We start from the raw sequence: 26,465 nt of genomic DNA, 5'->3' as shown, positions 1-26,465 counted from the left end.
AGGACTTGTTGAGAAGGTATGATCTGAAGAAGAGGAAAAAGGGTTCTAAGAACAGGAAACAGAGCAAACACACTAAAGTAGGAGTGTAAACAGCTTTAAAAAGAAGACTAGTGTGGCAGAGAGAGGAGAAGAAAAGAGGGAAACAAAGAGCTAACCAGTAAGAACTCTGGCTTTTATTCTAAATTAAATGAGGAGCCACTGAAGTATTTCAAGTGTGGGGAGGGAGAAGGGCATGATCTGACTTAAGTTCTAGAAGAGCCATTCTGATTGTTGTGTTGAGACTATAAAGGGGACAAGGGTAAATGCAGGGAAACTTATTATGAGTCTGTGGTAGTAGTCCAGGCCAGAGATGATATGGCTAGGACCAGGATGGTAACAGGGTAAGTGGTCAAATTGTGGATATATTTTGAAGTAGAGATGACAGGATTACCTGACAGACTTGGTATGGGGTATGAAAGAGAGAAGTAAAGGATGACTCCAAGGTTTTTGACTGAGCAACTGAAAGGATGAAGTGCCATCAACTGAGATGGGAAAACTGCATGTGGAGCAAAGGGATGACCCAGAGTTCAGTTTTAGACCCATTAAGATTAAGACATCTATTAGACATCTTAGTAGAAACATTAAATAGCAGGTTGGAAATACAATTATAGAGTTTAGGAGAGAGGTTTGGCCTAACATTTAAACTTGGGAGTCATCATCATATAGATGGTACTTAAAATCCATGAGATTGGATGAGATCACCAAGGGAGTGTAGATACAGAAAAAAGGCAGGGATCAAGGACTGAACCCTAGAATACTCCAACATTAAAGAGATTGGAGAGGAAAGGAAGAACCAACAAACAGGCTGAGAAGGAATAATAAGGCATGCGTGTGGTATCCTGAAAGTCAAGTTAAGAAATTTTTTAGAGAAGGAAATAATCAACTGCAAATGTTGCTGATAAGTCAAAAAAGATGAAAATTGTGAAATAACTATTGGATTTAGCCATGTGGAGGATACTGACACTGGTAAAACAAGTTTTGGCAGATTGATGGGGGTCAAAGCCTGAGTAGAGTGAGTTAAAAGGAAACAGAGAAATTGGAAATAGTGTATATAAACAATTCTTTCAAGAAGTTTTCCTGCAAAAGGGAGCAAGGAAATAGCTGGGAGGGGAAATGGTGTCAAGATTTTTCTTTAAAGTGGGAGATGTAAAAGCATGTATGATTCAGTAAAGAATGAAAAATTGGTAACCTAGGATGGAAAGAGAAGAACTGCTAGAGCAATATTCCGGAATAGACAAGAAGGGATGAGACTAAACACACAAGTTAAGATGATGACTTTAGACAGCAACACAGGAACTTTTCATAAAGGTTATGAAAGCTGGCAGCAAGGCAGAGTATGTGAGCACAGATAGTGGGAGATGGTGGTGGGAGTGGGAAGTTCTCTTTTGATTGCTTCAGTTTTCTCAGAGAAGTAATAATAAGCAAGATCATTAGCTGAGAGTATTGATGGTTTGAGAAAAGGGTAGAAGGTAGTCTAGGAAAGTGGAAGAACTGAACATGTGCTCGGGAACTACATATACTCCAGTATAGCTAGAGCAATGATTTCTGTAACATTCACGTTTTTGTAATAATGTCTGTCTACTTCAGAAGACTACATGCTTCTGGAGGACAGAATCCATGAAAATACATCTTGGGTTCTCTAGCACTCAAGATAATGCCTGGCACATAGCTGGTCCTTAATAAATGAAGTTTGAGTGATTAAATAAGCCAGCCACCCTCTATAGGAGCACAAGGCCTTTATTTCTTCACCAGTCTGGCAACATAATCCCCATATGCTAAAGCTTTGGTCACAGCCCAACTCCTGAAGGAAATTTTTCTTATCTAAATGAAAAAGATACAAAGAATTACCTTGATATGATTCAAACAATACAAGCCTTTCAAAATGAGATATATTTATTAGGGAATCTTGGTACTGAAAAACTAAACCAGATCAACCCCTCACTTTACAGATGAGGAAAATGAGGCCAAGAGGCTTACTCAAGGTCAGTCAGTCAATCTACTATTAAAATAGCTTCAATTGAAGGCATCACAAATTCTACAGATAGAAAAGCCAAAAACAAAAACAAAAACAGCTTACTTTGCCATGTTTTTCCTTCATGGCATTACTTTGGTTGTCTGTTTCTGTCTTCTTGGTATCATCTTTTGGTTGGTCTGCCTTAGCTTTGTTTTCCTCAGCAATTGAGTTTTTCTCAGTTGCACTACTTGAATTATATTCCCACTTCACAAACTTCTCTTCTACTATGCCCTTCAGCTGAAAGTCATCCATCCTTTTTGGGTCAAAGCCTTCAATCTACATAAAAAGGCATTCCAAATTGGTAGTGGAAAGTTATTAAAAGAAAAAAAATGATGGACAAACAGACAAACCAGAATTCCAGCTTTAAATGTGTGAACAGAGCACTCTGCAAGAATGAACTACATATATACATGTGCATACATGTTACAAACTGATGCTTACCCAACTTCCAAGTAAGCAAGGAAGAAGAGGGGGTTTTCTTTGTTGTAGAAAAAACATCACCATTAAAGCAAAACAGTAAGAAGGGATTCCGCCATCAGTTTGGGAGTCAATATAGCACAACTGCAAAATGAAGGGGAAAAAAAGTACCACCATTTAACTTTCTTTCTGTTCTCCTAAAAAATAAAAGTAGCTTTTGTCTTCCTACCATAATCATTGTTAAAAGTTCAAATAATGACAAATATAAGGAATGACCTGAAATCATACCACCCTGAAATAACTATTTATATATTGGTAACCATCTTTCCATTCATTTCCTTACTGCATACGAAGATACATACATATTTTAGTTAAATGGAATCATATCACACATAGTGCTTTTACTGTGGACATCTTTTTAAAAACTTATTTTCTTATCTTGCCTCTACTTCTGCCTCAATGTTAACGATCTTCTATGTACTCTTCCATGCCTTTTTCTATACTCAAATAACCATATACAAATATACATTCCTATTTTCTATATAAATACAGGGAGGATTTTATAGTTTTTGTCATGTTTTACCAAAATAGACATCTCTCTGTATATTACTCTTCTCCCTTAACAATGCACCAAGAAAGTCCCTCTTAGTCAATTAGTATATATCTAACACACCTTTTAAAATGGTTAAATTATAGCCTATGATCTGGATGGTTATTCAATAGTTCCCTCACCCAAGGACTTTCACATTTTGTTCCCAGTTTTGCCACTTTAAACAGTCCTGTAATATTTATCCTTATACATTTTCCTAAATACTGGTGCTCATTTCTATGAGCTATATTCCCAGGAATGTGTTTGCTGGATTTTAAAATGTGATATATTTAAATTCTAATAAATATAAGATTGTTTTCCAAAATCAGTACAGAAATTTCTCTTTTCATCAGTAACAAGAAGGTATACACATGCTTCCCAATACTAGGTGTTACAACCTTTTTTTCTTTAAATATTTATTTTATTTACTTATTTATTTGGCTGTGCTGGGTCTTCGTTGCGGCTCGCCTGCTCCTTGGTTGCAGCACACGTACTCCTTAGTTGCGGCCAGAAGGCTCCTTAGTTGTGGCATGTATGTGGAATCTAGTTTCCTGACCAGGGATCAAACACAGGCACCCTGCACTGGGAGCGCGGAGTCTTAACCACTGCGCCACCAGGGAAGTCCCTATTTTTTTTATTTTTTATTTTTAATTAAGTAAAGTTGATTTACAAAGTTGTGTTAGTTTCAGGTGTACAGGTGTTACCACTTTAAAAAAATTGTCAACAAGATGGGTGAAATATAATATCTAATAGTTACTTCAATTTGCATTTCCTTGATGCTAAGAGGTTATACAAATTTTCATGTATTTACTAACCATTTGGATTTGCTCTTTTCTGAACTATTAAATCTTTTGCCAGTTTTTCTATTTTCATCAATACATATCGATTTGTACGTGTTCTTTTTTATGTTATAAATAATAACTCTTTATATCTGACATACACATTTGAAAAATGTTATTTTTTCCTAATCTGCTTTGGCATCACTTATAGTACTTTTTATCATATAAAATGTATTGTTTATATAAATAGTTAAATATGCTTAATATCTTCTAGGTTTCCTACCATGATAAAGATGTTTCTCCAATCCACAGGTTACATATACATACTCTTAAATTTTCTTCTAAAATTGTGAATTTTCATTTGAGTGCAATTTATTTTTGCATTTAGTGTGCTAAGGGTCCAACATTATTTTCTTCAAGAAAGATACAGTTCTGACAGAACCATTTATTAATAAACCATTGTTTTCTCACTGAAATCTTTTATTCTTTTCATAGATTAAAATCTCATTTACCCTAGGACCTACTTATGGGCTTTCTATTCTGTTCCACAGATCTACGTGTCTATTCCTATGCAATGGTATACACTTGACTAAAGCAGTTTTATAGTGGTAAAGTACATCCTCCTTCACTAGTTTTCTTTTTCTGAATTATTTTGGCTTCTCTCAAACATTTATTCTTCCATACTAACTTTAAGATTACGTTATAATTTTTTTCCCCAATTCTTGGTAATTCTAATTGAAATTATTGTACATTTGAAAATTAATTTAAGGGGACTTTACATTTTAGGGGTACCATCTCCCTATCCAATAACTTGGTGTATTTGCATTTTCCAAAAATTTAGGAGTTGTCATCAATTACTCTTTCCCTCACCTCTTGCATCCATTACCTCTGCAAGTCCTACTTCCAAAACTTATCCCAAATCTGTCTACTTGGCTTCATATCCATTCTAACCTAGCACAGATCATTATCCTCTCTAGCTGATCTACCACAACAGCCTGTTCACTGGGTTCCCTATTTCTACTCTTTACCCCCAGAAGACCTTTTCCAAGCATAAATCACGTCAAGTCATATAATGCTTTTAAAACTTATCCAATGAAATTAAAATACAAGTTCCTTACCACTGGAAGTGTCTGTCTAACTTCATCCTCTACAACGTTCACTCTCACTCGCCTCATTCCAGTCACTCCTGCCTTTTTCTGCTCCTTAAGAGCTCATTCTCACCTTACAGGCTTTTTACTAGCTATCCCTTGGATTCTATTCCCTGAGACGATCAAGTGGCTGGTTATGCTGGTCAGAGTTTATATATCACATCCTCAAAGAGACTTCCTTTACGATCCAGTGAAATGTCACTCTCTTAGCACATCACCTCATTTTAATGGCACTAAATTCTACCAGATATTGTGTTATTTATATATTCTTTTACTGTCTGATTCTTCCAAAAGTATGTAAGCTTCATGAGAGCAGGACTCAGTACATCTTGTTAGATGTTTCCAACACCTAAGAACAGTATTTAGCACATAGGAAGCATTTAACAAATGTTTGCTCAATAAATAAATTTGTTCAGATTTTGTTTTCACCATTCAATAACACAATTTTCTTCCTGTACCCTTATTAAATTTATTTGTTAGTATTTTATAATTTGTGTCACTGTCATGAAGAAAATATTTTTCCCTGCTTCTATTCTATAAGATTATTTTTATGACAGAGAAAAGCTACTGATTTTTGTATGTTTATAGTGTATTTAGTCATCACAAATTCTAGCAGTTTTTAACTAGGGTTTTCTAGGTATACAATCATATCATTAGCAAAGAGAACATCTTATTGTTTTTCTAATATTTACATTCATTACTTCATTTTCTTTCCTTGTTGCATTTTTTAAATCTCCAAAACAATGTATAACATAATTGATGAACATCTCTGTAATATTCCGTATTTTAACACATATGGCTTGAGTAATTCACTTTTTTTGTTTTTTTGTGGTACGCAGGCCTCTCACTGTCATGACCTCTCCCGTTGCGGAGCACAGGTTCCGGAAGCGCAGGCTTAGCGGCCATGGCTCACGGGCCCAGCCGCTCCGCGGCATGTGGGATCTTCCCAGACCAGGGCACGAACCCGCGCCCCCTGCATCAGCAGGCGGACTCTCAACCACTGCGCCACCAGGGAAGCCCACTTGCGTGTATATATATATATATATATATATATGTTGTGTTTTTTATTTAATTTTACTTTCGGCTGCGTTGGGTCTTCGTTGCTGCACATGGGCTTTCTCTAGTTGCAGCAAGCAGGGGCTACTCTTCGTTGCGGTGCGCAGGCTTCTCATTGCAGTGGCTTCTCTTGTTGAGGAGCACGGCTCCAGGCGCACAGGCTTCAGTAGCTGTGGTGCGTGGGCTTAGTTGCTCCACAGCATGTGGGATCTTCCCAGACCAGGGATTGAACCCGTGTCCCCGGCATTAGCAGGCGGATTCTTAACCACTGTACCACGAGGGAAGTCCCCACTTTCTTATATTTTATTTAGACTTTTGCATTTACTTAAGTAAGATCAGCCTGTAATTGGACTGTTATTATTTTCCTTACATAATAAAGACGTAGCATAATCACTAAAGCCTTAGTAAATTTAAGAATATAATTTGAAATAAAAGAGGATTAAAAAACACTGATAAAAAGAGCTTAGGACTTCCCTGGTGGCGCAGTGGTTAAGAATCCGCCTGCCAATGCAGGGGACAGGGGTTCGATCCCTGGTCTGGGAAGATCCCACATGCCATGGAGCAACTAAGCCCACGCGCCACAACTACTGAAGCCTGTGCACCTAGAGCCTGCGCTCCGCAGCAAGAGAAGCCACCACAGTGAGAAGGCCATGCACCGCAACGAAAATAGTAGCCCCCACTCGCCACAACTAGAGAAAGCCCACACGCAGAAACGAAGACCCAAAACAGCCAAAAATAAATACATTTATTTAAATAAATAAATAAATTTGAAAAAGAGCTCAAAATATTCCACTAGAATAAATTCTCATTTATCCAGGGTATTAGGACAAAGGGTATGCTGCCTAATGAATAAGTCAAGTTAACCAGAAACTTCTTTGCAACTATAAGGAGCTGCTCATGTAAGCTGTTAACACTATCAGACATCTCACAGAGGAAAAACACTGAGGTAGTTTAACAGAGAGCTCTTAAAACACAGAGATCTCATAGTCAAGATATGGAAATAACCTAAACGTCTATAGACAGATAAATGGATAAAGGAAATGTGCTATATACACACAATGAAACATTATTTAGCCTTAAAAAAGAAGGAAATTCTGCCATTTGCGACAATACAGATAGACCTAGAGGACATTATTTATGCTAAGTGAAATAAGACAGGCAGAGAAAGACAAATGTTATATCTCACTTATATGTGGAATCTAAAATAGTCAAACTAATTAGAAGCGAAGAGATTGGTGGCTACCGGAGGCTGGGGTAGAGGGAAATGGGAAGATTGTTGGTCAAGGGGTATAAAATTTCAGTTACACAAGATAAATAAGTTATGGTGATCTAATGTATAGCGTGGTGACTATAGTTAACCATACTGTACTATATACTTGAAATTTGTTAAGAAGTTAGATCTCAAGTGTTTTCTCACTTACACACACAAAAACGGTAACTAAAATGGTAACTGTGTGAGGTAACAGATATGTTAATTAGCTTGACTGGTGATTATTTCACAATGTATACATATATCAAATCACCAAGTTGTATACCTTAAATATATATAATAAAAAATAAAAATAAAGTAAAACCCCCAGGAATCTCTTTTAGATGTCAGATATTGCTAAAATTAATTCTTATGTTAACTACAAAAAGTGGCTCTGAGTCAGGAAACTTGACTATATTGGACTGATAAGCTAAGAGTTTTGCTGCCCAGAGTATTAATAGGCTTTCCCAGAAAACAATTTCTTATTAGTAGAATGCTAAGAATATAGCTACTTAAGAATGGAGACAGCCAGAGAACAATCAACAGCAATCTCATGATATCAATTACAAGAATAAATTATATTCATATACTACAATTTTTCTGAACCCTCAAATCATGGAAAATCTGTGCTTTACTAAATAACATACAATGTGGATTAAAATTTCAAGATAAATAAAGCTGTTGGAAAAAAATATTTGAGAGGAATTATTTGAGAGAAATCTTTTCTAGGTTTCTTACAATAAACTCAGAAAATGAAAACCACTGGGAAAAGCTCTTTGCAACTAACACAGCTGCCAAAAATGAGACACATCGCTCTGTTGGAAACAGAAAGGAACCACTCTGCAACCAGCTTTGTAACACGTTTTTTAGTGTCCTTCAATGATTGGTACGTTTAGAATCAATATAAATTTGAGTAACCTTTTCAAAGAGACCACTTTAGGAAACAAAGTTTATAGGCCACTTTTTTTTTCCCAAATGAAAATAAGCTGAATACCATTTATAGTCTTCTAACACAGTCTAATTACTTAAAAGAACAAAAGAAGTGTGTGAGAAAACTAAGACTATTTATGACCACTAAAAAAATTAAGGCATAATTAAACAGTACCACCCCAGAGGCAGCTATTTATTCCTTCATTCCTTATGAAGCCACTAACCTTCCTGGAGTTGATAGACTTAGTTTCCTGAGTAATGGCTAGTCCTTGTCTACCAGTCTCATCCCATACTCTGAGAAACTTTAGTTACTAGGGTTGTCACACCAGTCCTATCCCTGCTGACTTATCATTGTTTAAATAATCTCACTTGCCAATTGAACAAAAAAGATTTGTGTAGCATTTTAGAATTCAAAGTATATTCTCATTGATTATCTCATATCACTTTTGAAATAATCTCTCCAGATAGAAAAATTGAGGCTCAGATAGATGAAGTGCCTTGCTCAAAATGATATAAATATTTAGTATAAAAATTAGAGTTGGAATTGGTTTGTTCCATTTCATAGCACTAAATTTCTGTAGTATGCCAGGCATTATGCTAGGCACAGAATATAATGAGATAAGAGGAGGTTCACCCTCCCTCAGACTGGTTCACTGCTCCCAGTCACTTCCAAGGATTAACAATCTTTCTGAAGAACTGGGCCATGTATTCAACAAATATTTATTAAATGCCTACTCTGCACTGGCACAGTAACATAAGAAGCACGAGGACCAGCCGTGAATAAATAAAACAGACTAAACTTCCTATCCTTGCAGTTTATAATTTCATGGAAGAAAACAGATCACAAACAAATATATGAATATGTATGGAAGGTGGCAGTAAGTGCTATGAACAAAATAAAGCAGGGTAAAGGCAGAGAGAGTGATGGAGGCAATGCTATCTTATACAGGGTGGTCCAGGAGACTCTGGTAAGATGAAATTTGAGCAGAAACTTGAAAAAAAGTAAAAGAGTGAACCATTCTGGATATGTGCGGTAAGAACATTTTAGATGAAGGGAATAGCAAACACAAAGGTGTTAGGTATGAAGACACCCCAACTTAGGCTTTCTGACTGTCCCATACTTTTCAAGCTGTTCCTTACTCAGACAGCTGGTTCTGTCCCAACTATGGGGAGAATCAAAAGTCAAGACAAAATATTTCTAAAAGAATCCTCTGGCTGTTTTTGTTCTCAAGTTATCACTCCACCACTACCCCACTAACTCATCTTCTTTGTATAAGACAGAGAATTTACTCATCATTAGTCTAACAAGTAATGAATACTACACTGATGAATACTATATACAAAAACTAAAAGCTCTCTCTCTCTAGTCATTTGGACTGATATTTACCACTCCTCGCCACCTCCAAGGGGTAACCTGGAGCACAGGGGGAACCACAGCCTTTAATAATATGTTAATTCTAATTTAGGAAATTTAGATAACGAATTCTTAGCAGTTGGCCATTCAGAAATTGCTGCAGGGGGGATTTCCCTGGTGGCGCAGTGGTTAAGAATCCGCCTGCCAATGCAGGGGACAGGGGTTCAAGCCCTGGTCCGGGAAGATCCCACATGCCACGGAACAACTAAGCCCATGCACCACAACTACTGAGCCTGAGCTCTATAGCCCGTGAGCCACAATTACTGAACCCATGCGCCTAGAGCCTGTGCTCCACAACAAGAGAAGCCACCGCAATGAGAAGTCCGCTCACCACAATGAAGAGTAGCCCCCGCTCGCCGCAACTAAAGAAAGCCCGTGCACAGCAACAAAAGACCCAGTGCAGCCAAAAATAAATAAGTAAATTCATTAAAAAAAAAAAAAAGAAAGAAATTGCTGCAGGTTACCAATAATTTAGACTGGGAAAAAAATATGCTAACAAAAGAATCTTAACTTGCATAACAATATCTTACAACCTTACAACCTTAACTTACAATAACAATAAGAGTGAAAACTTGAGTCTCAAATACTAAGATGTGAAAGAGAATATTTCTACACTGAATAAAAGAGAATAAAGTATAATAAACATTCTAAAGTATATTAATAAACTCTACATGCCTATGAAACTTTATTTTCATGTCCATTATCAGAACCTGCCACACCACTTTCCGTCCACAAATAACTATTTTGTCCCCATATTATTATGATTTATGTTACATGTTAGTGCAAGAAAAAGCCTCAGTTATCTTAAATGTTAGGTACTTTTTTCCTCTGTTCCACTTACCTTAGCCCAATAGCGAAAGGCTAACACCAAGGGAGTAAAGACAGGTTCCATTTTGCCAAGAGCAGCAAGTAAGTCAGTAGTGAGGCATGCCATATCATTTCCTGCACTCACTCTACAAAGTAAACCACTGTGAATGAGAAAGAAACAAATTTTCACTGTACTAATACCTTAAAAACCAGAATACCTCAAATCCTGTGGCTATCCTTTCCAGTCACTACAATTAACACCTAAGAATTCATAATAAAAACAAATGTTTTAATAAACTTAGAGCTAACAGAAAACTATGTATCATTTCCATCACTAGAGTTCCATACAAATTAAAGATGTTTTAACTATCCATTTATACTTCAGAAATAAATTTTAACCTCACTTAGTATTTAATATTTAAGTTCATGAAAAATTAATTTCAAAAGCAGCATTAAGATGCACCAAAATTTGATTTATGTGAGGGGAAAGACATTGACATCATCAATGTCAAATAGTACAACATACCTTCCTAGTCCATTCTTTTTACTTTGCACATGATAAAAACAAAAAATGAAATACTGGGGCTTCCCTGGTGGCGCAGTGGTTGAGAGTCCTCCTGCCAATGCAGGGGACAAGGGTTCGTGCCCCAGTCCGGGAGGATCCCGCATGCCACAGAGCGGCTGGGCTCGTGGGCCATGGCTGCTGAGCCTGCACGTCCGGAGCCTGTGCTCCGCAACGGGAGAGGCCGCAACAGTGAGAGGCCCACGTACCACAAAAAAAAAAAAAAAAAAATGAAATACTGAATTGACTAGCTATACTTCTTGACTCTAATTTTTCCTATCCAAGCTTTCATGACTTTAATGATATGCTATTTTCAGATTAGAGATCAGAAAGAATTTATCTATTAATCCACAAGTAATGCTTATATGTAAGTGAATACAGGAGCTACCTTAAACGGAGTGACAGAATTGTAGAAGAAACATTTTTGTGGCAGGGAAAAGAATGTGACTGAGGTTGCCGCAGAGGCAATTTGACACAATGTGGTAGGAAAAACACTAGAAGTCAGAATACCTCTATTCCAATTCTGATTTTCCCCTGAATAATTTGAATTTGGACAAATCACTTAATCACTCCAGGTCTCAGTTTTCTAATTTAGACAATAAGGAAGTTGAACTAGATCTCCAAAGATTCTTCTAGCTTTGAATAAAAAAGAGTAATCTTAAAATGTAAGAAATAATAATTAATAATCAATAAAAGAATACATTATTATTTCCATATTGTTTCCATCTCTCCCACATTGGTTTCAAATACGATTATTTCAGTTTCCTTTGTCAAAGGCATGTTGCTCTCTCAGTCCTATAAATATCTGAATAGAAAGCGAAGATCAATCTTCAATGACTCCTTGAATTTCAGTGAACTAAAAACTAGATTCTAATAGATCCTTGAGAAGAGAGTCTATATCTTATTTATGTTTGAAATAAGCAAAGCAGTACCTAACATATAGTAAATGCTCAATACTGTTGGGTGAATAAACAAATGAAAAGTTTTGCATTAGAATGTTTTATTTTTAACTCTCTAATAACTCCATTTCTTGTTCACATGCTATTAGCAGGCTTGCTAATTTTAATAAATAGAAACTAGCTTAGTCAAATTAATCCAAGAAGAAATCTAAAACAAAACTCTTCTCTCTTACAGATATCCACTGCATACTTGGTTGTTGTTAATTTTTTTTAAAAAAACTTTATTTTCTCTTCATTGTTACCGACCTTTTCCGATCTTTGCACACCACAACAGGAACTTTAGCGTGAAAATCAGATTCCACATCTACATATAATACTAATAAAGAAAAAAAATAAAACATGTAAGCTAATGTCAACATCTCTCAAATGTCTGCTCTATGGTAAACATTAAGTAATCGTTTCCTTCTAAAAATCACTCTCACTGCTTCTGTGGGACAATCCACTCTTCTCGTTATAAGCATCAACCCAACAGAATCTCTTACCTCTCTTGGTGTCATTTGCTGTATTATCACAAACCACAGACAGGCAGAGTCCCAAATACTGTCCGAACATTATAATTACCTTAAGAAGAAAGGTTTTAACATCCCTAAAAGTTTGAATATTTCCAAGTAAATATACAATCTAGTCAAAGTTGTTAAACCTTCATAGATATAGCAAACAGAGGACACCACTTACTTCTGAAGGCTATTTCCACAGGAGTCACAAAATGAGAACCTACAATGCTTTGACAATATAGTTCTTTTAAATTATCCATGGCAGTAAAAGGCTAATTCTACTGGCCCTATTTCCTGTTAATATATGAAGAGTCTGCCAAAGCTCTTAAGGAAGGACTAACAGGTGAAGCACACTTCCACTCTGAAGTCTTTCTCTACATCTCCAAGGTAGGCCCCATGCCATAAAATATCTAGTCTAAACAAAAATAGATGGATTAACATTATCTCATTTGAAGTTCAGAAAAAATCTCTTAGTAGTACCTGTTGGAATTATTAATCTATTCAAAACAAATGTGCTGAAGAGCTTCATGTCAGGAATTACCTTATGCATGGTGGATATGACAATGAATAGATACAAAGGGCTCAATTAGGGATTTGGAAAACAAATACATAAACAAATAAATCCTGCAGATAACAGGATAGAGGTCTTTAAAGAGTACAGAGGGCATAAAGGAGGGAATAATCAATTTTACATTCAGACTGAATTTTAGAAACCTATGTTATGTGACTTAAGATGATCTATTCATGTATTTTAGTGGAAAACATATTTAAAATATTTTTGCTACGTTGATAGTGTCTAGTGAGTCTAAAGAGGTAAAAGCGCTTATCTATATTATGCTTTAGAGTTTTTGTGCAATGAGAGTCAACTATTACAGAAGAAAACTTCCTTTACAGGTTAAACTGCACCAAAATCATCCCTTAAATATTAATATCCCAGGAAAATGGCCAAAAAGCTGATAAATAACGGAGAGCTGATAGGGCAGACAGAGAGAAGAAAAGAAGTTTAGAACTGACACTAGGGCCAATGAGAGGGTATGGCTAAAATCAATAAACTATCTCTTCTAAGCCAAAATGGAAATATTTTTGACAGGTAATTATGATTCATAAAATATAAGATGACAATAGTAATAATAATAACAATCACAGCAGCAGAAATTTAATAAGAAGGTACTGTAAACCAGGTACTTTTCTAAGCTATGGCTTAACCCATTTCATCCTCATAAACAACCCTCTCATCAAAAAGATACTATATTATTGCCATTTTATAGATGAGAAAACTGAAGCATTAACACTTAAGTAATTTGTCAAAGGACACACAACCAGTAAGTGGTACAACTAACTAAAATTTGCACCTGGCAAGTCTGGCTCCAGATTCTGAGCTCCTAAGCATTTACTTTATATAACAAGAAAAGCAGTAAATAAAACCAAGAAAATAATATTCCAGACTGTACTACATGACCTGGGACCTGCTTTGAGAAAGCTGTAATTTTTAAAATTTTTATTTAAAAAGTATTGTTACCTATATGAATGTCCTTTTTACATAAAAATCAATCCAGACAGATGAGCCACATATGAAAGACTTAGTAGGTATAATCTGGTTGATGTACTATAAATGATTAACATTGTTTTAAGTGGGGAAAAAACATATTTATTCAATGCATACACACATTTTTTTCCCCAAGTCTCTCCCTAAATCTTCCTTCATCAACAATCTCCTAATGATTACAGGTTTTCTGTCTCATTTTACACAAGAAGCATTCATAATACTCAAAGGCAACATTTTGAAATTACGCAAAAGGCAATCGTTTTTAATATATCAATTTTAAATATGATACTTTTGATCTGACATGTAAATGTTCTAGTACACCTATTAAATACATATGCAATACAATGACGCAAATATGCTAGCAGTTTTAGTTTAACTTGGTTAGGCATACATAAACAACACAATGCATATATCTTTAAAGAACTTTCTTTAGAAAAATGACTTTAAAAAGAAACTCACCACTTTTTTTTAAAATCCCAAGCACTTGTATCAGAAGATCTGGATGATTCATCTAAAAGAAGTTTCAAATTAATAAATACACTAACTTCAAAGTTCAAGTTTCAGAACTTTAGAGATAATTCAATTTCATTAAATACAAGTAAAATCATGCTCTGTATTTTAAAATAATGAAAACAGAATAGTGTTCTACTTTTATGTTAAGAAATCTTGTTCATGGAGGAAGTAGAATCTAATAAATCATATAGTGCTATTATTCCAGCAACACTACTAGAATTAGTGAGTTCTTAGAGTGAGAAAAGATTCTGCAATTTCATATCAAAACAAATGAAAAAAGAAATCAGTTTACCAAATGATTTCTAAAGAGAAGTTGTTGAGATAAGAAATTTAAGGGATATTGACAACTGGCAGCATGGCCAAAAGGCTTAGATTAAAATACTACTTTAAATAACAAGCATGTCAAATATTTAGCTTAAATGTGTACTTTGCTGCTATTTAAAAAGCATTTAATAATCATACCTTACTTGTAAGTTAACGACTATATCAGACTAGAAATTAAAACATCAAATTTTTACCCAAATCAAACCTCCTTGAGCATAAACTTATTATTCAAAAAGTTAAAAACACATAAAATATCAACTGATTATTTTAAATGTTTGATATGTCAGTAAATAAGCAATGTTAGCAATGCTAAACAATATTGGTATTTTGCTAACGGTCCTAGCCACTACTTATTAAAAGTACCTACAATGTGGGGCTTCCCTGGTGGCGCAGTGGTTGAGAGTCCGCCTGCCGATGCAGGGGACACGGGTTTGTGCCCCGGTCCGGGAAGATCCCACATACCGCGAAGCGGCTAGGCCCATGAGCCATGGCCGCTGAGCCTGCGCGTCCGGAGCCTGTGCTCCGCAACGGGAGAGGCCATGACAGTGAGAGGCCCGCGTAATGCCAAAAAAAAAAAAAGTACCTATAATGTACCAGGCACTATACAAAACATACTTGGTATATATATCACCTTATTTAATATTGAAGTTATTATTCCTATTTTGGAAATTAGAAACTGAGGATCAAGAAGGTCAAGTAACTTGCTCATTGCAGCCAAGATTTGAACATCTACAGATGTATGATTTCAAAATTCTTTCCTCTTTCTATACTGCTTACCATAAGCAATAACTGTTCAACATGTTCAAATACAAGCATTTTCCTTTTTTTGACCACCTTCCTCTTCTTCTTTTTTTTTTTCTCCCTTATTTTCTTTAATTCCACCTATGTCTGACAACTAAAAAGTACTTTCCAAAAGCACTGTTAAATCATGATGGTAACATTCTACAAGCCAGAGTTTTATATTCTCCTATATCTTCTCTAAAAAGATAAACAATAAACAATACCAAGTACTAATTAAGAACCATACAGAAAAGGGTCTTGTCTAATTACTTACCTTGGGAGGAAATTTTATATCTATATTAACATCACTACTTTTCAGAGCAAACTTAGTCAGAGACGAGCCATACAACCTAAGTGAACACTCTGGAAATGAAGGAAAAATATCATACCATGAAACAGCATGCAAATATGAGAACTTTAAAAAACAGTGATAGGAAAACTGCATATATTTCAATTCTGTGTCTTCCAATTCTAATACAGCAATTATAGAAGAATAATATCCTTTTCTAACTGATCTACAAAATAATAAAAATGTTTCTCAGTTATAGGGTTCAGGAAGAGAGAAATAACTCATTCAAGTTCAGTGTTTAAACAAAATTTTAGTAGTAATTCATTTAGGAATAACTAGAAGTATGTTTCACATTTAATATGTAACAGTAAAGAATGTACTAACCTAGCTATAGCTACTGTCACAAACTACATTATTTTTTTAGATATTTACTTAAGAAATAGCTCTTTAAATGAGGAAGGGATCACAGACATTCAGCCAATGCTCTTTAAAAACACAAAGTGAAGCCAAGTCAATTGATACTGCAGACCTAAAACCAAAAAAACCTCTGGTTTTCAAGAGTTCACAGAACAAAATAAATAGGAATAATAACATGCTACCTACATCTTTTGCAAACTCTCAAATATGTTATTTCAAAAATCATAATACGGGGCTTCCCTGGTGGCACAGTGGTTGGGAGTCCGCCTGCTGATGCAGGGGACGCGGGTTTGTGCCCCGGTCCGGGAAGATCCCACATGCCGCGGAGCGGCTGGGCCCGTGAGCCATGGCCGCTGAGCCTGCGCATCCGGAGCTTGTGCTCCGCAACGGGAGAGGCCACAACAGTGAGAGGCCCGCGTACCGCAAAAAACAAAAACAAAAACAAAAAAAATCATAATACGGTAAATTTTTAAATGATCTCAGCAGAGGGCAAGTTGAAAAATAACATGATTGGGACTGATCATGGGATGTTTAGTATGTTAGGAAGTGTTAAGTTTGTACTCAGTTGAATTTATAAAAGTCTACTTTTCAAGTTCACAAAATGTCTGAAAGTCATCCAAGTCATTAAAATCATAAATATTTCACTTCTATTCTTATAACAATAAGTAAATTATTCCTATGTATAATTTAAATTAGTATCAATGTGTTTTAGATAGAAAACTACATTATAGAAATAATAAAGAAAAATTAAAATTTCAAATTCTTTCTTATAAATCTCACAATGGCTTGATATAAAATTATAATTTATCAACCATCTAAAATCCCTTTGGTGGTAAGAAACAAGTCTTACTTAATATCCATTTACTTAAATTCAGTATTAATGCAAAAAAATGATGAGGGCTAAGCAAATAATCTATACATAAATGTCTACAACAAACCTGACCCAACTCCCCCTTGTGCCAAAAACATAAGCTTTCTGTAAAGAAAGATCAAGAGTCAAAAAAAGAAATAAAAGTGTAAATTTTACCTCTAACTTCCTTAAAGTAAATTAATTTTCCCCACTATCAAGCAATAGGAATTTTATTCAGTAACTAGTTCAACTGTATATACTGAAATAAATATGACTAAAATGTCCATTCAGAAGTCAATGATACTGAAAATTTAATATAAAATATAATATTCAAGCACTAAGCAATTAATCTTGTATCTGACATTTTAAAAATCTTTTTTTCTTATTACAAAAATTATGCTGTGCCGTAATTCTCCATTTTCCTTTTCTGAAATATCTCCCCCCCAAAAGTCATTTACAAATAATTAATCTACTGTTAAGATGGAGAAAAAAAGAGAAAGAAAAACATTAAGAATTTACCCAAAGTTCAAGAGGAAGCAAGAGGAAGAGTTGTATCATTTTAAAAATTAAGTATAAAATGAAGCTGTACCTGGTAAAAATGCTGTTATAACCTTTGACATTTCCTCCACAATTTCCTGACGAACTCTGAGGTCATCATCTGTTATTCCTTGTTCTTTTGATAATTCAATAACTGCAACACTTAAAGCAGCCAAGTGGGCAAGGGAAGGAGGTGGCAGAGAACGAAGCTCACTTTCTTCCTGTTTTTCCTATTAGTGTGACGTTTAACAACAACAATATAAAAAAAGATTTCTATTTTAATGTCCTCGTATTTAGGAGAGAAGGACATAATCAACATATATGCACCTTCTGTTGCCAGATTTAAGAAACCTAGGATATGGAACTGAACAAAAGAGACAGAGATCCCTGCCTTTGTGAAGCAGGATTGAAAGAATGAGAGGTGCTGCGGGGGAGGTTGCTATTAAACATTTAAAAAATAAGACCTGTTTTACTTTACTGTGTGCATAAGTTCTGAAATGCTACATCAAAGCCAAGATTCCATAAGTAACAACATTTAGCTGATCATTTTGTTGCAGCCAAGAGACGCTGTCTTAGGTATAGCAGAAGGTCTTGAATGTCTCTGATTGGCATGTACAGTACCAGATTAAATGGTCACAGGAAAACATCCTAAACAATATCGCCATGTATTTGATACACTGCCTCCCATTTAAAACTGATTTTGCTGTTATTTTATACAAAACTAGGCAAAATGTTAAAAAAAAAAAATCTCTATTCTGCTAAAAGTTTGAAAGCCAATTTAAAGCAAGGAGCTGAAGAGGGACTATATTATATATGCACAATGATTTTTAAAATTAATTGATTACTCTGATTTTAAAAACTACATGCTAACTGCAAAAGCTACATGAATTATAAGAAAAGAAGAAAATCACCCACCAGCTCACATCCTACTATTCCATACATTTTTCAACATAACAGACCATACCATTTCTTTAATATTATAACAAAAACATTTTCTATTATCACATTTCAGTCAAAAAACAATCTCTTATTTTTTTTGAGATATGGAGCTCCCAGAAGAATAATCGAAAGTAGTTTATTTTTCCCCCTCCCCCACTCAATATAGTAAAACAAAGAATTTGGTCTATTCCTAATTCTATTCTTTGTTACCATATTCAGTCTTAATGTAAATCAAGTTTACCTATGGTACAGAATAATCAAACACAGGAAGTAAGACAACCTTGTTTTTATAAGTTTCTGAGATCATTTCTGCAACCTTAACTATAAACTACATCTTAGATGAGCATCTAAGTTTTCAGGACTGCTTTTTTTTTAGGATTTATCCAAGGTATTAACAGCAATATACTTAATGAAAAAATGATACAAAATTAACATGCAACAAAATTATCTTTATTTCTAGATTGAAAATAAGAGGATAAAAGACAGTGAACACTCTTCTATCTATGCTATCCCGCATGCTGCAATAAGAGCCTGCATGCTGTGACTAAAGATCCCGCATGCTGCAACAATCCTGCTTGCCACAACTAAGACCCGGCGCAGCCAAATAAATAAAAATAAATATTTTTTTTTGAAAAATAAGCCTATTCTACCTCCTTTAGGATACTGTTCCATCAAACATTCTCATTTATATCCTCATATCATTGATCATCCTGTCAACCTGATATCTTCATATATCCTCTGTCATAAATATGATCAATTAAATTCCTACGCTTCTGTAACTTGCATTCTAGTTAGAGAAAATAGACAACAGATAAATATATATTATGATGTCAGGTAGTGTTATTAAGAAAAATAAAACAGGGTAAGAGGCTACAGACTGTTGGGAAGATGGTATTATTTTAGAATAGAGTAGACAAAGAAAGCTGCTCTAAACAGGTGAAGAGACCTGAAAGTGAAGAAGAGAGACATTTAAATTTCTGGAGGAAGAGCATTCAAGACACAGAAAACAGTAAATGCGAAAACTCAGAGGCAAAAAAGTACCTAATCTTATTTAAAGAGAGCAATATTTCTGAGGCTGAGTAACGAAGTGGTGACTGTGAAACATGATGAAACTGAAAAGTTAACTAGAAGCCAAATATTGTATAACCTCATGAAACCTGATAAGGGCTTAGAATTTTATTTTAAGTTGCGAAGCTACTGATGGGCTATAAGTAGGAAGGAACATCATATACTTTATTTTTTTTTTTATTTTTATTTTTGTGGTACGCAGGGCTCTCACTGTTGTGGCCTCTCCCGTTGTGGAGCACAGGCTCCGGACGCGCAGGCTCAGCGGCCATGGCTCACGGGCCCAGCCGCTCCGCAGCATGTGGGATGTTCCCGGACCAGGGCACGAACCCGTGTCCCCTGCATCAGAAGGAGGACTCTCAACCACTGCGCCACCAGGGAAGCCCTATCATATATTTTAAAAGAACAATTCTGGCTACTGAATGAAGAAGACTGGGTGAGGGGGTGGGGCAGGGCAAGAAGTGAGATAAATTGGAAATAGTCCAGGTGAGAGATAGAAAACCCTTAAGCGTCTAAAAACAAATGTTAAAACTAATGAACAAAAAATTAAATACAAAGAAAACATATTAAAAGCAGCAAGGGAAAAACAACAAGTAACACACAAGGGAATCCCCATAAGGTTAACAGCTGATTTTTCAGCAGAAACTCTGCAAGCCAGAAGGGAGTGTCAGAACATATTTAAAGTGATGAAGGAGAAAAACCTACAACCAAGATTACTCTACCCAGCAAGGATCTCATTCAGATTTCATGGAGAAATTAAAACCTTTATAGACAAGCAAAAGCTGAGAGAGTTCAGCACCACCAAACCAGCTTTACAACAAATGCTAAAGGATCTTCTCTAGGCAAGAAACACAAGAGAAGGAAAAGACCTATAATAACAAACTCAAAACAATTAAGAAAATGGGAATAGGAACATACATATCAATAATTACCTTAAACGTAAATGAATTAAATGCTCCCACCAAAAGACACTGACTGGCTGAATGGATACAAAAACAAGAACCATATATATGCTGTCTACAAGAGACCCACTTCAGACCTAGAGACACATACAGATTGAAAGTGAGGGAATGGAAAAAGATATTCCACGCAAATGGAAAACAAAAGACAAAATAGACTTGAAAATAAAGGCTATTAGAAGAGACAAAGAAGTACACTACATAATGATCAAGGGATCGATCCAAGAAGAAGATATAACAATTGTAAATATTTATGCACCCAACATAGGAGCACCTCAATACATAAAGCAAATGCTAACAGCCACAAAAGGGGAAATTGACAGTAACACATTCATAGTAGGGGACTTTAACACCCCACTTTCACCAATGGACAGATCATCCAAAATGAAAATAAATAAGGAAACACAAGCTTTAAATGATACATTAAATGAGATGAACTTAATTGATATTTATAGGACATTCCATCCAAAAACAACAGAATACACATTTTTCTCAAGTGCTCATGGAACATTCTCCAGGATAGATCATATCTTGGGTCACAAATCAAGCCTTTGTGAAGTTTTAGCCATAACAATCAGAGAAGAAAAGGAAATAAAAGGAATCCAAATCGCAAAAAAAGAAGTAAAGCTGTCACTGTTTGTAGATGACATGATACTATACATAGAGAATCCTAAAGATGCTACCAGAAAACTACTAGAGCTAATCAATGCATCTGGTAAAGTAGCAGGATACAAAATTAATGCACAGAAATCTCTGGTATTCCTATACACTAACGATGAAAAATCTGAAAGAGAAATCAAGAAAACACTCCCATTTACCACTGCAACAAAAAGAATAAAATATCTAGGAATAAACCTACCTAAGGAGACAAAAGACCTGTATGCAGAAAATTATAAGACACTGATGAAAGAAATTAAAGATGATACAAATAGATGGAGAGATATATCATGTTCTTGGATTGGAGGAATCAACATCGTGAAAATGACTCTATTACCCAAAGCAATCTACAGATTCAATGCAATCCCTATCAAACTACCACTGGCATTTTTCACAGAACTAGAACAAAACATTTCACAATTTGTATGGAAACACAAAAGACCCCGAATAGCCAAAGCAACCTTGAGAACAAAAAACGGAGCTGGAGGAATCAGGCTCCCTGACTTCAGACTATACTACAAAGCTACAGTAATCAAGACAGTATGGTACTGGCACAAAAACAGAAAGATAGATCAATGGAACAGGATAGAAAGCCCAGAAATAAAGCCACGCACATATGGTCACCTTATCTTTGATAAAGGAGACAGGAATATACAGTGGAGAAAGGACAGCCTCTTCAATAAGTGGTGCTGGGAAAACTGGACAGGTACATGTAGAAGTATGAGATTAGATCACTCCCTAACACCATACACAAAAATAAGCTCAAAATGGATTAAAGACCTAAATGTAAGGCCAGAAACTATCAAACTCTTAGAGGAAAACATAGGCAGAACACTCTATGACATAAATCACAGCAAGATCCTTTTTGACCCACCTCCTACAGAAATGTAAATAAAAACAAAAATAAACAAATGGGACCTAAGGAAATGTCAAAGCTTTTGCACAGCAAAGGGAACCATAAACAAGACCAAAAGACAACCCTCAGAATGGGAGAAAATATTTGCAAATGATGCAACTGACAAAGGATTAATCTACAAAATTTACAAGCAGCTCAAAAACAAAAAAACAAACAACCCAATCCAAAAATGGATAGAAGACCTAAACACACATTTCTCCAAAGAGGATATACAGACTGCCAACAAACCCATGAAAGAATGCTCAACATCATTAATCATTAGAGAAATGTAAATCAAAACTACAATGAGATATCATCTCACACCAGTCAGAATGGCCATCATCAAAAAATCTAGAAACAATAAATGCTGGAGAGGGTGTGGAGAAAAGGGAACACTCTTGCACTGCTGGTGGGAATGTGAATTGGTACAGCCACTATGGAGAACAGTATGGAGGTTCCTTAAAAAACTACAAATATAACTACCATATGACCCAGCAATCCCACTACTGGCCATATACCCTGAGAAAACCATAACCCAAAAAGAGTCATGTACCAAAATGTTCATTGCAGCTCTATTTACAATAGCCAGGAGATGGAAACAACCTAAGTGTCCATCATCGGATGAATGGATAAAGAAGATGTGGCACATATATACAATGGAATATTACTCAGCCATAAAAAGAAACAAAATTCAGCTATTTGTAATGAGGTGGATGGACCTAGAGTCTGTCATACAGAGTGAAGTAAGTCAGAAAGAGAAAGACAAATACTGTATGCTAACACATATGTATGGAATTTAAGAAAAAAAATGTCATGAAGAACCTAGGGTTAAGACAGGAATAAAGACACAGACCTACTAGAGAATGGACTTGAGAATATGGAGAGGGGGAAGGGTAAGCTGTGACAAAGTGAGAGAGTGGCATGGACATATATACACTACCAAACATAAAACAGATAGCTTAGTGGGAAGAGCCGCATAGCACAGGGTGATCAGCTCAGTGCTTTGTGACCACCTAGAGGGGTGGGATAGGAAGGGTGGGAGGGAAGGAGACGCAAGAGGGAAGAGATATGGGATCATATGTATATGTATAACTGATTCACTTTGTTATAAAGCAGAAACTAACACACCACTGTAAAGCAATTATACTCCAATAAAGATGTAAAAAAAAAACAAAAAAAAACTAATGAACAAATTCAGAAAACTAGCAGGATACAAATCAGCACACAAAAATCATTTGTATTTCTATACACTAACAATGAACAACCTGAAATAAAATAATTCCCCTTAAAATAGCATCAAAAAGAATAAAAGATTTAAGAATTAACCAAGAAGATGAAAGAGGTACAGTGAAAAAGACAAAACATGGCTTAAAGAAATTAAAGAAGACATGAATAAAGAGAAAGATATTCCATGTTCATGGATTGGCAGACTTAATATTGTTAAGATGTCAACAGTATCCAAAGCAATCTACACATTCAATGCAATCCCTATCAATATCCTAATGACTTTTTCTTTTGCAGAAATAGGAAAAAAGATCCTAAAATTCACCTGGACTCTCAAGGGACCCCAAATAGCCAAAACAATCTTGAACAAGAGGAACAAAGATAGGAGACTAACATTTTCTGATTTCAAAACTTACTACAAGGCCACAGTAACCAAAACAGTATGGCAGTGGCATAAATACAGACACAGAGGCCAATAAAATAAAATAAGAGAGCCCAGAAATAGATGTTCATATATAAGGTCAAATGATTTTTAATAAAAATGTCAAGAACATTCAATGGGAAAGAACTTCCTTTTCAAAACATGGTGCTAGGAAAGCTGGATATCCACATGTAATATGGATCCTTGTCTTACACCACATACAAAAATTAACTCAAAATGGATCAAAGATCTAAACATAAGAGCAAAATTATAAAAGTCTTAGAAGAATACAAAAGAGAAAAGCTTCATGACCTTGGATTTGGAAATGATTTTTTGGATATTAAACAAAAACACAGGAAACAAAAGAAAGAACAGACAAATTGGACTTCACGAAAATTAAAAACTTTTGTGTATCAAACTACACTACTAATAGTGTAAAAAGGCAACTCATATAATGGAATAAAAATTTGCAAGTCATGTGTATGATACAGAATTAATATCCAGAACATATGAAGAACTCTTAAACTCAACTACAAGAAAATAACCCAATTCAAAAGTGGTCACAGGACTTAAATACACATTTCTCCAAAGAAGATATATGAATGGACAATAAGCACATGAAAAGGTGCTCAACATCACTAATCATTAGGAAAATGCAAATCAAAAGCACAATGATATACGACTAGGATGATTATTATCAAAACAACAACAACAGAAAAAACAACAACAAGATTTTGTGGATATGAAGAAATTGAACCCTTGTGTATCACTGGTGGGAATGTAAAATGGTACAGCCCCTGCAGAAAACAGCATGGCAGGTCCTCAGAAAATTAAACATAAATTTACCATTTGACTCAGCAATTCCACTTCTGGGTATATACACAAAAGAAATGAAAGTAAAGATTCAAACAAGTATTTCTACACCAATGTTCACAATAGCAAAAAGTAGAAACAACCCAGACATCCATCCATGGATGAATGGACACACAAAACATGGTATATACTACATAGAATGGAATATTATTCAACATTAAAAAGGAAAGAAATTCTGACACGTACTGTACAATATGGTTGAAGCTTAAAGACGTTACGCTAAGTGAAATAAGCAGAATAGGACAAATATATAATTCCACTTATACGCGGCACCTACAATAGTCAAATACAGAGACAGAAAGTAGAGCGGTGGTTACCAGGAGCAAGGGTGAGAGAGAAATGAGGAGTTATTGTTTAATGGATACAGGGTTTCATTATAAGTTAATGAAAAAGTTCTGGAAATGGATATTGCAGATCATTGTACAACAAATGTGAATGTACTTAATGTCACTGAACTGTACACTTAAAGATGGTTAAAATGGTAAATATTATGTCATATATATTTTACCACAATAAAAAAATTGTTTTAAACCTTCAATGGCACCAATAGGATAATGCACCACCTTCTTAACATGGAATATACAGCAATTTAGTTTCAGCATGCCTTTTTAGGCCCTCCTCCAACCATTCCCACCCCATAACATCTGGGGCAGATATCCATAGTTAAATAGTCAGCAGCTTCCAAAGACTATATGTGATATTGGGTCTCCACATCATTACTCACATCATGACACTCTTTCTTGTATTCATCTGGTGAAACTCTAATCCCTGAAGTTGTAATTTAAAGGTCAAGTATTCAGTGAAGACTTCTTAATGTCTTTCCCTTTCCAACATAATGAAATGCTCCCTTTAATTCATGATTAATAACATGCTATGCATTCCATCACTTTACTTTCTGAGGTAATCACTTATTCTCCTCCTTTTAAACACTGCCTCATCTACTGGCTTGTGTTTTCAACAAGTAAGCACTCGCTACCTCTATAATAACAGCAACAACAACCACCATTTATTGAGTACCCACTATGGGCTTGGCATTGTGCCAGGGGCTTTAGAGCTATTATGTCACTTAAGTCTTAAAATACACCTCCTTAGGGAGCCATCATCAAAATCATTTTATAGGGGGCAGAGTCAAGATGGCATACTAGGAGAGCACGGATTCACATCTCCTCACAACTAGGGCACTTACCAGGCACCAGTGTAGGACCACGGACACCTAAGGGAACAGGGCGAACCCCCAGCGACTAGGTAGGATGTGGGGCATGGGAGGAGTGATGGGGGAGGAGAAGTGGAGGTGGGATGGGACTGGTGCCCCTGAGGGGCAGCTGGGGGAGGGGAAGGGATCCCATGCCAGAAGGAGGATATTGGGGAACCACTGGGAGGGCAGAGGATCAAAAGGGAACGTGGTCAGTCAGGTTTCCCCTGCCCACTTCAGCCCCCAGGAACCTGCTGAGACTCTGGGCCTGATCCTCTGCACACTGAGGCCCCCTCCAGCAGAGCGGGTCCTGAGGGAGTGGGAGGGAGGGAAGGGGGAGCAAAAGTAAAGGCCGGACCTCTGGGACGAGCACCCCTGAGGGGTGGCTGGGGGAGGGGAGGAGCTCCTACACCCAGAGGGAACCACCTATGGTTAGGGGTCCAGCGGCAACAGTGGAGACCCGGGGGAAGATGGTGGGGAGGAGCATGAAGGAACGCAAAAGAACCGGGCCAGCACTTTCCCCGTCC

General features: G+C 36.0%; 1 protein-coding gene across 10 annotated transcripts in view; it reads right to left on the bottom strand.

The window, feature by feature from the left end:
• TUT4 (terminal uridylyl transferase 4) overlaps positions 1 to 26,465 on the bottom strand; it is a 142,878-nt gene that overhangs the window by 45,773 nt on the left and 70,640 nt on the right. For 8 of the 10 annotated variants that reach the window (XM_029227459.1, XM_029227456.1, XM_029227452.1 and 5 more), the window contains exons 5-11: positions 17,766 to 17,943; positions 15,895 to 15,983; positions 14,463 to 14,514; positions 12,210 to 12,279; positions 10,477 to 10,603; positions 2,495 to 2,614; positions 2,117 to 2,329 (exon numbers count right to left, since the gene is read on the bottom strand). In XM_029227459.1, coding sequence (XP_029083292.1) covers positions 2,117 to 2,329; positions 2,495 to 2,614; positions 10,477 to 10,603; positions 12,210 to 12,279; positions 14,463 to 14,514; positions 15,895 to 15,983; positions 17,766 to 17,943 — 849 coding nt within the window. The remainder of the gene's footprint in view (positions 1 to 2,116; positions 2,330 to 2,494; positions 2,615 to 10,476; positions 10,604 to 12,209; positions 12,280 to 14,462; positions 14,515 to 15,894; positions 15,984 to 17,765; positions 17,944 to 26,465) is intronic. The other 2 variants (XM_029227461.1, XM_029227462.1) reach the window with 2 other exon arrangements.

Source organism: Monodon monoceros, unplaced genomic scaffold (assembly GCF_005190385.1).
Source record: "Monodon monoceros isolate NGI ecotype Baffin Bay Population unplaced genomic scaffold, NGI_Narwhal_1 Super_Scaffold_18, whole genome shotgun sequence".
NCBI classification, from domain to species: domain Eukaryota; kingdom Metazoa; phylum Chordata; class Mammalia; order Artiodactyla; family Monodontidae; genus Monodon; species Monodon monoceros.
Note: the sequence above shows the minus strand (reverse complement) of the source record. Positions and strands in the feature narration are given on the sequence as shown.